This window comes from Setaria italica, chromosome III (assembly GCF_000263155.2).
Source record: "Setaria italica strain Yugu1 chromosome III, Setaria_italica_v2.0, whole genome shotgun sequence".
Taxonomy (NCBI): Eukaryota; Viridiplantae; Streptophyta; class Magnoliopsida; order Poales; family Poaceae; genus Setaria; species Setaria italica.
The window spans coordinates 50,207,479-50,221,567 of NC_028452.1; the positions used below are offsets into that span (position 1 = coordinate 50,207,479).

Consider the following 14,089-nt stretch of genomic DNA (forward strand, 5'->3'; position numbering starts at 1 on the left):
GAACGTAGTACGGTAAAAAATACAGCAAGAAGGGAGGAACCAAGTCCCTAGGCGCCCGGCGCCTTCGCCGGCCCCTGACGAGCGCCGGCATGCATGCTGGAGGAGGGGGGCGGCCGTGTGCCAACTGTCGTCGCGCCCTACGGATAGCCCCTTCGGCGTCCGTAGGCGTCGGGTTATGATGAAGGTGTTTCGTCGTTACTTCGGTGTCCGTTGGGGTGGACGGCGGATGCCACCATCCTGATGATGGCTTCCGGAGAGAGGGCGTTACATCCTCGCTGCCGGGCGCGCGGGACCCGAGGGCGCGTGGGGCCCAAGGACAGGCGAGTCTTTCCTCCGCTCCGGTCGGCGCAGGCCATGAGTACCCTGCGGCGAATGGAAGGGAGCCGCCAGCACTGTAGCTTGTACAGTGTGGTCGTGCATGGGCACTTGCAGCGGGTTGCGTGAGGAGCACGGTCATCCTTCCCCCTGCCAGGCCTGCGGCGCATTTATGACGAGGCCGACGAGGGGGACCCACGGGATCGTTGTCTTGTCCACCGGATCCGCATCCGAGGGGGATGTCCGTCCTGGGGGCCCAGTGAGTCCGACTCCCGTGCTCGGGGTCGGACGAGGCGCAACCTTGTGGCGAGGGGTCGGGCGCCCCCGATCCCGGGGTCGCGGTCGGACGAGGCGGAGCCTTGCGGAGGGAGGTCGGATGCCCCCGACCCCGGGACCGCGGTCGGGCGAGGCGGAGCCTCGTGGCGGGAGGTTGGACGTTCTCAACCTTGGGACCTAAGGTCGGGCGAGGCGGAGCTTTGATTATGCTGGGTGGTCCTGGGCCTTCGTCTTTGTTCTTTTAAGCGGTATCTAGGAGATCGTTAATATTTCCCTCCAACAGTATCCAAACACCCCCTAAGTGCCCCAAGAAGGTCAGTGCTTGGTGTTGGTCTCCATTCACCTCCAAAGCGCTTCCGCATACCACCATCCTCTTAGTACTAATGAGGCCGACCTCGTGCGCGACGTGGCAGACCGTTATTTCAACCGGTACTAAAGGATCTTCCTTAGTACCGAATTGTTAGTAATGGTTGCACAACTGGTACTAGAGGGAGGTTATGAATCGGTATTTTTCCAAGTAGTGCAAGTGTTTCAGTTTTTGGGCGGTCGAGCCTCGAGGTCAGCTCAAGTGGCTTGATTTGTTATTGTAGAATGCACATGGATAGCCGTGATGATATCGTATATTGGGATTTAGAACTTGAAGACAAGATGCCTCGCTGGCATGCTGTTAACGTGATTCGCCCTGGTTTGGAATTTATTATGACAAGCATTTGGACCAATGAATACTCTATTAATACGATTTTAATGTGATACAAAATATAATTATAAGTATTTTGTAATACGGGTAATCTAATAAAATCAAGTTTGTGTTCAAAAAATATATATAGTCGACTTATCGATCGGTGTCTCCATGTTATCTCGTCAGCTGGCTCTGAACGTCCAAAAAGAATGCCAATTGGTGAGCTGCTACATGAGCGGAAAGCAAGTCGATTTGTCAACTTCAGATCTAGCAGCTAAAACAATTATTTTAGGCGAGCGCCATTTTGTATTACGGCTTTCGATGCAACCAATAAATTAAGCGCCCCAAGAAGGTCAGTGTTTGGCGTTGGTCTCCATTTACCTCCAAAGCGCTTCCGCAGACCATCCTCTTCTCCACTCCAAAGTGTCTTCTCATTTCTCAGCGTGTGTTCCTCTGACTGCTCTGATGGCCGAGCTTGTGGGCAGCATGGTGGTCGGGCCACTGCTGTCCCTGGTGAAGGAGAAGGCGTCCAGCTACCTCCTGGACCAGTACAAGGTGATGGAGGGCATGGAGGAGCAGCATGAGAACCTCAAGGTCATGCTGCCGGCCATCCTGGAAAGGATCACTGACGCAGAGAAGCAGGCAACCTACAGACAAGCAATCAGACCCTGGCTTCAGAAGCTCAAGGTGGCGGCATACGAGGCCATCCAAGTCTTCGATGAATTCAACTATGAGGCCCTCCGTCGTCAAGCCAAGAAAGAGGGGCGCTACATCAAGCTCGGGATGGGCAACCGCATCATGTTCCGTTACAGGATGGGCAACAAGCTTTGCAAGATTGTGCGCGATATTGAGGCCCTTGTCAAGCAGATGCGCGACTTTCGGTTCGACAAACAGCCATAAGCGCAGGTCCAGATAAATTATCTGCGTGAGAATGACTCCACCATGGTTGACCCAGAGATTGTCAGCAGATCCAGAGATGAAGAGAAGCAAAAGATTGTTAGAATGTTGGTCAAAGAACAAGCTAACAATAAGGATCCGATGGTCGTTCCCATTGTTGGAATGGGTGGGTTGGGTAAGACCACCCTAGCTCAGCTCATCTATAATGACCCTGAAGTGAAGAAGCATTTCCACCAACTGCTGAAGTGGGTCTGCGTGTCAGATGATTTCGATGTTTGTAACCTTGCCAACAAGATCTGTAACGCTTCTGAGAGCAACCTGGAGAATGCCTTGCAGAACCTTCAGAGAGAACTCGCTGGAAAGAGGTACTTTTAGAATTTAATTTGATGTTGATTCACTCATCTCAAACACGCACACTGGTTTTTTCCCTCACACATGCTCAAAATATGTGCATTGCCCTTGAGAATAACGCGTAATTGAAAAGAACAAGTAAAGCACATGCAAACTACATACACAAAATTCAACTTCAAACTTAGATCAAGAAGACAACAACGCCTCACCGCTAGCAAGTTTCCCTCTTGGATATGCACGGAACTTGCACATCTCACATACCATTTACGCTTCCTCTTGTGGCATTCACATAACTTAAGAAAAAAACGTACTCAAATAGAAACGCACTAATGGCATGATTATTTGTAACAGGTACCTTCTTGTATTGGACGACGTCTGGAATAAGGATGCTAACAAGTGGAACAAGCTGAATGCCTGTCTTAAACATGGTGATGTTGGTAGCGCCATACTAACGACAACCCGTGATAAAGAAATAGCTCAACTCATGGGTACAGTTGAAGAACATGGCATTGCACGTTTGGACAATAAATTCATCAAGGAAATTATTGAGGCTAAAGCATTCATTTCGCAAGAGAGAAAACGAGCTGATTTAGCTGGCTTGGTTGATGACGTTGTTGACAGATGTGCAGGGTCTCCATTGGCAGCGAAGGCACTAGGATCTGTACTACGTGGCAAGACAACGAAAGAATGGGAGGCTGTGCTTAGCAAAAGCATCGCCCATAACAAGGACGATCAAATCCTGCCTATTCTCAAGCTCAGTTACGATGACCTGCCATCACACATGAAGCAGTGCTTCGCTTTCTGTGCTGTGTTTCCCAAGGACCATGAGATTGACGTGGAAAGGCTGATCCAACTATGGATGGCAAATGACTTTATTCCCGAACAAAAAGATGGTCATCATGAAACAATTGGTAAACAGATTTTCAGTGAGCTGGTCTCAAGGTCATTCTTTCAAGATGTGAAGCAAGTCAAAGGTTCAAGATATGGTTCCGTGTATTGGTATTTCTCTACAAGTACATGTAAAATCCATGATCTTATGCACGATGTGGCACTATCTGTCATGGGCAAAGAAGTTGCTACCATAACTGAGAAGCCAAAGCAGAGTGATGAGTTTCTTCAGAACACTTGTCGTCATATATTGTTATCATGTAAGAAGCCAGAGGCCGTTTTGAATGATTCTCTGAATATAAGGTCTCCAGCTATGCAAACACTACTATGTGATGAGGACATAGAAAGTTCCCTGCAGCATCTCGCAAAATACAGCTCTCTGCGTGCATTGAGACTTTGTCAAATTAAGAGCACAATCCTTTTGAAACCAAAGCAGCTACATCTCTTGAGGTATCTTGATATCTCCGGTAGTGATATAGTGGCACTTCCGGAAGATATCAGCATTTTGTACAATCTGCAAACATTGAATGTTGCGTACTGTCAGAAACTTGGCCGGCTTCCAAAGGGAATAAAGTACATGACTGCCCTCCGTCACCTCTACACTCACGGATGTAGGGAGTTGAAGCGCATGCCACCAGAGGTTGGACATCTCACTTCCCTACAAACACTTACAAATTTTGTAGTGGGTGCATGCCCTGATTGCAGTAGTATTGCAGAGCTGCAGCATTTAAACAACCTTGGTGGTCCACTACTGCTTAGTCAACTCGAAAATGTGACAAAAGCAGCAGATGCAAAACAGGCCAATCTTGGAAATAAAGAGGAGCTCAGGGAATTGTCATTAAACTGGACGTGGACAGGTAGTCAGGAGGAGAAACTACATTGTCATAAGGTGCTGGAGGGTCTCGAAGCTCCTCCTGGACTAGAGGCTCTGAGGATAGAGGATTACCAAGGAACCAGTTTCCCAACGTGGATGGGTACGCTGACAAAAATGGTGGAGCTTCATGTTTCTAACTGTAACAAGTCCAATAAGCTTCCTCCACTTAGGAGTGTACCAGCTCTACAAGTTCTTCGTCTGAAAAGATTGAAAAAACTGGAAAGCTTGTGCAGTGGTGGTACATTCTTTCACTTTCCTAATCTGAAGGAGCTTACGCTGGACGAACTGCCGGAATTTGATAGATGGTGTGAAGTAAACTGGGTCCAAGGAGAACAGATAATGTTTCCTCAACTTGAGAAGTTGTTTATTACAAATTGTGGAAAGGTTACAGCATTACCAGGGCCAGCACTTCTCGGAGGATCGTGCAGTGGAGATTACAAGGAGCAAGACGAGAGGAAGCTTTGGTCGGCATTTCCAGTCCTGAAGGTACTCGAATTAAAATGCTTAGCAAAGTTTCAGAGGTGGGGGGGCGCTGCTGAAGCAACTCAAGGGCAGCAGATAATATTTCCTCAGCTTGAAGGGTTATCAATCGAAAAGTGCCCCGAACTGGCAGCATTACCATCAGCTACATCTCAGGGAGTATCATTTGACCATAGTGATGTTACAGCATGGTCAGCATTTCCAAAGTTAAAGAAGCTCTTGTTAGAAGACTTAGATAGTTTTAAGAGCTTGGGGATGACGGAAGCAACTCATGGTGACCAGCAGATATTCCCTGACCTTGAGACTCTGCGTGTTGAGAAATGTCCGAAGTTGACAACTCTACCGGGGGTGATAGAAGCACCAAAGCTCGGTGTATTAAAAATACATGGCAGCCAACTGGCAGCAATAATAGTGCCTACAGTTATTAACTCATTGTCCAAACTGGAGTTATCAGTCGAAGACACAGAAACTACTTTACCAACTGTGCATAGTGCCTTTGAGCTGCTGGACGCCAGTAATAAATACCCTCTGACAGATCTGAAGCTAAGCGGCTGCAACTTTCTGTTCCCCTCAAGTCCACTGGCACTATGGACATGTTTTGTCCAGCTCCAAGATTTGAAAATTGAGAGGATCAACCATGCGCTTGTCTACTGGCCGGAAAAAGAGTTCCAGAGCTTGGTATCCTTGAGGCGCCTTACCATTGACGATTGCAGTGGTCTGATTGGGTACGCGAAAGCTGCTCCTGGCCAACCAATATCAGAAAGGAACCAAGTTCTGCCCCGTCTCGAGGATCTAGACTTGTGGGATTGTGAAAGTCTGGTAGAGGTCTTCAACGTCCCCGCATCTCTCAAGACGATGGATTTGCGCGGCTGCCCTAAGCTTAAGTCCATATTCGGAGAGCAACAGGACGAGCCAACATTCAATCAAGGGCCCAGCGCTGCACCGAAGCTGTCATCATCGGCCCGGGATCACTTACTACTTCCATGTCTTGAATCTCTATATATATATAGGTGTGAAAGCTTGTCAGAGGTTCTCAACCTTCCCCCATCCCTCAGGGAAATAGATATTACTCGGTGTGGCAAACTCCAACTCCTATCAGGCCAGCTGGATGGACTCCAAAGACTAGTTATTAGGATATGCCCAGAGTTGAGATCACTGGAATCTTGCTTGGGAGAGTTTTCAACCCTGGAACATCTCAGTCTCCGTGAATGCGAAAGCCTGGCATCCTTGCCCGATGGGCCACAAGCATACTCATCTCTCCGTCATCTTCAAATTACATCATGTCCAGGTATACAGTCGCTTCCTTCATCCCTGAAGAAGAGACTGGACAACATCCCTGAAGAATATAAATATTTGGATGCTCGTTACGAAGGTACCCACCAAACTCATTTGACGTTTCACCATCAAATGCATAAATCTGCTCATGTGTATTATATCCTCTTCAACCTGAGACCCCGCATTCTAGAAATATATATACCATTCGTCTTAAAGCATCCTTGCAGTAGTTTGAATGATATGGTGTGATTATTTTTACATTAGAGAAAGGTGCAGCACACGACCACAGAATTTTGGTGCCTTGGTATAATCACGTCGAGTTGTATTACTTAATTATCCATTTTGAATTTCTGAATAGATATGACTACTAAAGAAGCTGCTTAACGAGAATGATATGTAAGGCAAAATAGAGTATCTTTGGTCCTCCACTTCTGTCTTCAGTTCATCTTTATTATGTGAACTGCTACTAGTATTTGCGTCTATAGACTATAGCTAGGTGTGAACTGTGCCCAGAAATTATTGACAAGGAATAGTGGAAAGAACTCAGCAATCACTAAAAAAGCATGAAGAGTGTCCCACAAAGTTACTTTTTCATGCAGTTGTCGGCTTGCTGGTTTCAGCACTTGCACAATACGAAATTTTAAAAATCCAAGGGATCCCTCCACACTTGGACAACTAAGAACACGACTATAGATTGTTTTCAATTTGCATTGAACTGATATTTTTCTATTTCCCTAATGTTACACCCCAAATAGAGATGCCAAGTTGCCAATGCAACGAAGGTTTTTACTTGTCAATTTAATTGAATTTTGCTGTCTAAAGGACAAAATGTGGACTAAATAAAAGGTCCCAGGAGCCTACTGTGTGGTACCTTTCTTTTAATTGTTTTTGCTAACTTCACGCCTTTGGGTGTACAAAAATGTACTATTTCTGTTTTTGTTTCAGAAAGAACTGGAATTTTTCTCTTTGGAATTCGGTAGTTGTATATTTTAATATGCATACTTGAATCTGCTTGACGTACACGTTTTTCATGTTATACTATTGATAAATCCTAACATCAGCGATTACCAGGTGCCAAGTTATTGAAACCAAAGACATGGAAATATGCCATTCATTTGTAGCAATTAGTGAGCTGTCAAAACATGAAGTACCAGGTTAGTAGCATAAAAAGTTTGGGTTTTTATTAGAATCATTTCAATTAATCTAGTGTTGATTGCATATCCTCTCTATTGTAGGGACATGTTTGCCTCATTTACTGTCAGCATCCAAACCATAATGTGGAAATGCTATTTTCCTTCTATGTTGATCGTTGATCAAGGTCTGAGTTACCATACAGGCTCTGATGCAAGTTGTTAAAGGCAGTATAAATTCTGTACCAGACATTTATTTATATTTGATAATCATGAGAGATATATTACTATTTTATTTTTGCATCAAATGGACGTGGAGGCTGGGATATTAATACTTTCTCCCATTAATACAGCTACATCATGGCAGTTATCTCCCTGTGATTGGAAGAGAGTTCTGCATTTTGCATACCAACTGCAACTATGATGTTTATAACTGGGCCTGGAGAGATATTATGCCATTTCTGTGACCATTCTCTTCTATTATGTCCATTTCACATATTCAAAACAAAATTTTCCCTTAAGTGACTATTCTATTGAATTGATATTTACTTTTTCAGATAATACTGATATTTTTAACTTGCTTTACTTTCCCTTAACATGATTGGAAGTTGAAGACCATGCCTAAATTTTTCAAATGTGCCTTCCTTTTAGCGCATTACTTCTTCGGTGACCAATCAGCATTTTGACTAGTTGCTACTGATCAATTATTCATACATGCCCAAGGACCAATAACTTCATGGTGCAGCCAATTAAATTGTTACTGATTTCATGCTATCAACATGCAAAAAGATAGTCAGTTGACACCTAGCCACAATCAAACAATAACCTAGTAGTTTGAAATGATTATCGCAATTGCCATGCTTTGTGCAGAGAAGATGACTCTTCGAGGTTAAGGAAGATTCTACGAATACATGGCAAGTTTCACGATGCAGGCAATGAATTATTAAAAGCTGGTGGCATAATAGTGCACACGAATGCATACTTGTATGCGCATTGCAATATTGGAAAATGTACCAAAGTGCAGTCACTGCCTTCTTCCCACAAACAAACAGCACTCGATAAACACATGAAGTCATTTGCTCATGACTTGCTGGTGAGCCACTAAGGCTCCAAGGTGCCGGCACACCTTGTATAAAGGTGGTTCACTCTAGAACCTGATCATAAGGTAGGCACACCTTGCACTCTCTCTTCTCTAGGTCTATTCTAGCACTAATCATTTTGCTAAGCTTGTGCTAAACCTTTGATGGATTACATAAACACTTTTGGGTGGCTTGGATGTGTTCTTGATGTGTCTTACTCTTCAATGGACTCCTACACACTTCAACTTCATCCAGCAACTCCAAATGGTCAAGTGGAGGGGGGTATAAATAGCCCAAGAGCTTAAAGAACCGTTGCTTGAATGGGTAGTTAAAGTATACCATCGGATGTTCCGATGGTCTATTTTTTGGTAGCATCGGAACATTCGGTGCAACTAGCCATTGGCTCCACTGCGCCCAACTTCTTCAAGAATTCATTCGACGCTCCATCCGATGCCCCCATCGTATCATCCAGTGCTAATAGTTTTCTGACCAAAATCTCTCTGAAACTAGCCATTGGCTCCCCTGCGCCCAACTAAATATGTTTCGTTCGAGGGTCACCTCCATAGGGCATCAGAACATCCGGTGCTATAGGTCAATTTCTGCCTTTCCTGAGAATTGATCCGACGCTACTAAATTTTCCATCGTCGGATCATCCGGTGCTTCCTGGAACTCAAGTTGATTTCCCTGTTGGACCAATTGCTCCGATACTTACTCCGATGGGCCATGGCTTGGTCACTTGAATACCATAGCTTGGATACTTGAATATCATGATTTGGACCTTGCCATGGTTTGGTTTGCATACTTGAATACCATGATTTGGACCTTGCCTATGGTTTGGTTTGCATACTTGGGACCTAGAAAACCTACAAAGCATATACTTGACAAACTATTAGTCCCAATAATTATATTGTCACTCAATCACCAAAATCACAAACTACGAACTAATGGGGCCATGTTCGCTACAAGGTGCATGGTAGAGTGCTTGGAACTTGGGCGGTGAGGCCAGGTGGCGGTGGTGCCGCCGGCCGGGAGGTGGAGGAGGCCGGTTGGGCGGTGCTTGGGCGAGGACTTGACGACGACATGGTGGGGGAGGGAGGTGGCGGCGGCTGCGGCAGGGGGGTGGTTGCCGAGGGCAGGTAGGGTCTTGCCGAAGCCCGACACCGGCAGCTACCGCGCCCTCGGCTGGGGTGGTGGTCCATCTGGGCGGCGGTGGGGTGGCCTGACTATTGGGAAGAAAGGTGCTGAACTGAGGAAGAAGATGAAGGATGTCCGTTCAATGCTCATCCAACGTCGCAGAAATTCGTGTGTCAGAAAACGATAGAATACTCGGGTGGGCAGTAGGCACTCACTTCTAAAAAAGCTAAAACAATATATAATTTGTAACGGAGGAAGTATTAAATATGAAAATTATGATTTACTCCCAAAAACTGATGAATTAACTGAAGGTGTATAAACTCTTCAATTCACAAAGTGCATTTAATCTGTATTGAACACTTCTCTTAGTAAGTTTTCTCAGCAATAACCTGAAGATCTTTTTTACTTATGGGTTTACCTATGCACTCTTTTCCCTTAATTGAAAATCTGGTGATAGTAAAACATGTTAAAAAGTTATCCATTAATTTAATTTTTGTGAAAGGGCTGTCTTAGGAAATAGCCAGTGGAAACATCAGATTAGAAAGAAACAGGTTATGCTTCATAAGGTGTCTTCCATGTTCCATATCTCATCTTTTTCATGCATTACTTATAATGTTTGGTGAATTTTTATTTGCTGACTTTTGTTTACTGATCATGTGGAGATACACATTCGGTTGGCAAAAACAGAGAACCACTGTTTAGTTTCATGTTGTCATTGATGCATATCTCCATAAGTATTCATGTGGAAGAGCAGACTGCCCCTGAAGGCTGAAGCTAAAAGTATTCATGTGGCTGGCCTGGCAAGATAGACTGCAAACAGGGGTGGCTTTGAAGAGAGGACGAAATTGAATGGAAGGGAATGTCAATTGTGCAGCATACAAAAATTTGTCTGGAAATGCTTCAGTGACGCCCTGTGGTGGGGAGGAGTCCCAGCAAGTATGCTTCATTTCTTTCCGCAGAAGTGGCGGGTGCTGCTGCTGGGGGATGGTGATGGCGCCAAGTGAAAGGCTGGATGGAGGCCTTCATGGAGAAGCTCAAGATCTCTTGTAGAAAACACCCAGGGGAAGCTGGAAAAAAAACATTTTTTCACAATTTCTAGTCTTTTGAGGTCCTTGCAAAGCTGTACTTTCAGTTCCTGCACCCTAGTTTCTTAATTAACACAGTCGAGCTGGTAACCTGTTATGGTCGGCAAAGTGTACCAACATCGCAGGGGCGAGCCGTGGCTAGACGAGGCCGTGGTAGGCGAGCGGCTTGCGGTGTGTCAGTTAGGAGAGTCCGAAGGTTTAGGAGTATTGTTTCCTTTTATTGTTATCCCTTAATGGTAGTTAAGATTTGTTAGGATCAGATAGGTGTACAAGTATTGAACTCTTTTAGTTAATAGAAATCAGCCAGGGATTGAGTTATCTCTCCCGCTCCTTGGTAACTCCCCTTGCGCACGCCTGTTCCCCGACGCTGGCCATCCAGGACGGCGTCGCAACCTCGCCGCTGTCTTTCCCCACCTACGACGGCAAAGAAGATCCGCTGAGCTGGCTCAACAAGTGCACGCACTTTTTTCAGGCTCAGCGCATCCGCGAGGCCGACAAGGTGTGGCTTGCCTCATTCCACATGACCGGCATCACCCAACACTGGTACTACATGCTGGAGCGCAACGTCAGCGACATCAACGCCATCTCTTGGCCGCGGTTCTCGTCGCTATGCCAGCAACATTTTGGGCCAGCTCTCGGCACAAACCACCTCACAGAACTAGCTCGCCTGCCATTTCGCAAGTCGGTTGACGAGTACTAGGTGGCGTTCCAAGCCAAGACGGTGCACGCAGGCTGCCTATCACCGCAGCAGCAGGTCCAGCTCTTCACTGGGGCCTGACTACATCCGTGTTGACGTCGAACTGCAGGCTCCACAAGATCTTCAGCACGCCATGATGTTGGCCTTCACCTATAAACGTCGCGCGGCGGCAGTGCCGCGCCCTGCGTGCCCCCAGAGTCGACAGCAGCCATATCCGGGGGCGGCCGTCGCACCGTCCATGATGCCCACGGTGACACTGTCTCCGTCGACGCCACCTACGCCGTCTGCGAAGGTCCAGCCTGCACTGGCCGCTCCACCACGGCCATTCCGTCGCCTCACGCCGCAGGAGATGGCAGAATGGCGCCGGCCTCTGCTACAACTGCGATGAGCAATAGGTACGCGGTCACAAATGCCCGCGCCTCTTCTACTTGGAGGTCTCAGACTTCGTGGAGGATGACGCCGTGCCAGCTACGGAGGAAACCCCACAGATATCCCTCCATGCGATCACCGGCCTCCGCACTAAGGACACGATGCAGCTACACGTTCAGCTGAGCGATCAAGAGTTCACGGCCCTTCTTGACTCGGAATCGACACATAACTTCATCAGCGCTTCCGCGGCGCAGCACGTGAATCTTCGGTTCCACGACAGCTGCGGTGCCCATGTTGTGGTGACCAACGGTGATAGAGTGGTGTGTCGTGGTCTTGCCCGCGATGTCACCCTCCGCATCAGCACCGAGGAGTTCTTGCTGGATTGCTACTCGATCCCATTGGATTGCTACGACATGGTTCTCGCCGTGGCCTGGCTCTACATGCTAGGGCCCATTCTTTGGGATTTCAATGATCTCCACATGGCCTTCTGGCACTAGGGCCGCTAGATTTTGTGGAAGGGCATCGACTCGGCGCGTACCGATATTCCTCCGACTGGGCACCTCCACACCGTCCACGGACCGGAGGAGGCTCTCTTGGATCAGCTCCTGGAGACGTACGCCGACGTCTTCGCTAAATCGGTCGGGCTACCACCAACACGACCATGTGATCAACACATCCACCTCAAGCCCAACACGGAACCAGTTGCGGTACGGCATTACATATACCCGCAGCTACAAAAGGATGAATTGGAGGCACAGTGCGAATCTATGCTCCGCCAGGGCGTCATTCGACCCATCACATCTCCTTTCTTAGCTCCAGTGTTGCTCGTCAAGAAGCCAGACGGCTCCTGGCATTTTTGTGTCGATTACAGGACGTTAAATTCGTGGTAGACCACGGTAAAAGATAAATTTCCCATACCTGTCGTGGAGGAGCTCCTAGATGAATTAAAAGGGGCACAATTCTTTACAAAGCTGGATCTGCGGTCGGGCTACCATCAGGTCCGCGTCCATCCTGACGATGTGTCCAAAACAGCATTCCGCACTCACCATGGCCATTTCGAGTTTCTGGTGATGCCATTCGGCCTGTCCATCGCGCCGTCAACTTTCCAAGTGCTGATGAATCTCGTGCTCAAGCCGTTCCTACACCGGTGTGTCCTCATCTTCTTCGACGATATCCTCATCTACAGCATGTTGTGGAGTCAGCATCTGCAACACCTTCGCGCCGTACTTGACGTGCTGCGCGCCAACCAGCTGCACCTCAAGAGATCCAAATGCCTGTTCGCCGCATCATCAGTTCAGTACCTGGGCCACGTCATCTCAGCAGCTGGCATTGCCATGGATGCAGCCAAGGTGGCGGCAGTGGAATCATGGCCGCAGACGCGCTCCGCCCGTGGCCTGCGTGGGTTTCTCAAATTGGCCGGGTACTACAGGCATTTGGTTTCTTTGCTTATTTTTAAGCAAGTGTCACATCAATGTTTAGATACTAATCCAGCTTGCCCATACGGCCGGCCATGAAGGCGTACAGAAGACTTTTGACCGGCTGCATGCCACTTTCTACGTCAAGCACGACCGGCAACTCGTTCGCGACTTTTTCCACTGCTGCACAACCTATCAGTGGAACAAGTCTGAAGCGCTGCACCCTGCCGGTCTTCTAGAGCCCCTGTTGGTGCCATCCCATGTGTGGGCCGACATCTCTATGGACTTTGTCGAGGCACTCCCCAAGGTACACAGCAAGAGCGTCATTCTAACAGTGGACAGTGGTTGACAGGTTCTCTAAATACGCCCATTTCATACCACTGGGCCACCTGTACACGGCATCCTCCATCGCGCGCGCCTTCTTCAACGACATCGTTCGCCTGCACGGCTTCCCCGACTCCATCGTCAGCGATCGTGACCCTGTGTTCACGGGACATGTCTGGCGCGATCTGTTTCAGCTGGCTGGTGTCCGGCTGCGCCTGAGCACGGCGTTTCATCCTCAACCGAAGGCTAGTCCGAATCAACGAACAAGACCATCGCAATGTACCTCTGCTGCATCACTGGTGATCGGCCGCAAGATTGGCTGACCTAGCTTCCGTGGGTTGAGTATTGTTATAATACTTCATTCCACTCAGTGCTATGGACATCGCCATTCCACGTCGCTATGGTCGCCAGCCGTCGACCTTGCTGTCCTACGACAAGGAAGTGCCCGCACCAACACAGTCGATAACATGCTGTCCAGCTGCGATGAGTTGTATAATCTTTTATTCGGCCAACCAAATAGAACAACATAACAACGGATATTATTTTCAGTTTTAAAGCATCAAATTTGAAGGGAATTTTGCTAGGCTCTTGAAAAACTAGTGCAAGATTATGCTAGGGAATCGCTGAGTCCTTCTAAGGCCCTGTTTGGCACAGCCCCACTTCAGAACTCTAGCAACTCCAGCAAAAAATCTAGCCAACCATCTCAGCTCAAAAACTTTATGGAGCTGCCAACTCCATGGAGCGGTAGTGCAAATAGGGATGGAGTTTTGGAGCACCTCTTTTGCTGCTCCAAAACCTCCTATTTTGAACCTCCTCGTGGA

The 14,089-nt window shown here is 47.5% G+C and overlaps 2 protein-coding genes across 2 annotated transcripts; both read left to right on the forward strand.

The window, feature by feature from the left end:
• Positions 1-1,703: 1,703 nt before the first annotated feature.
• Positions 1,704-2,206, forward strand: LOC111255708 (putative disease resistance protein RGA3). Its single transcript, XM_022825429.1, has one exon. The coding sequence runs from the start codon at positions 1,736-1,738 to the stop codon at positions 2,168-2,170; it is 435 nt and encodes a 144-aa protein (XP_022681164.1). The 5' UTR covers positions 1,704-1,735; the 3' UTR covers positions 2,171-2,206.
• Positions 2,175-7,460, forward strand: LOC101776331 (disease resistance protein RGA2-like). The gene is made up of 4 exons (XM_022825428.1): positions 2,175-2,532; positions 2,870-6,132; positions 7,107-7,189; positions 7,271-7,460. The coding sequence occupies exons 1-3, from the start codon at positions 2,213-2,215 to the stop codon at positions 7,154-7,156; spliced, it is 3,633 nt and encodes a 1,210-aa protein (XP_022681163.1). The 5' UTR covers positions 2,175-2,212; the 3' UTR covers positions 7,157-7,189; positions 7,271-7,460.
• The last annotated feature ends 6,629 nt before the right edge of the window (positions 7,461-14,089 follow it).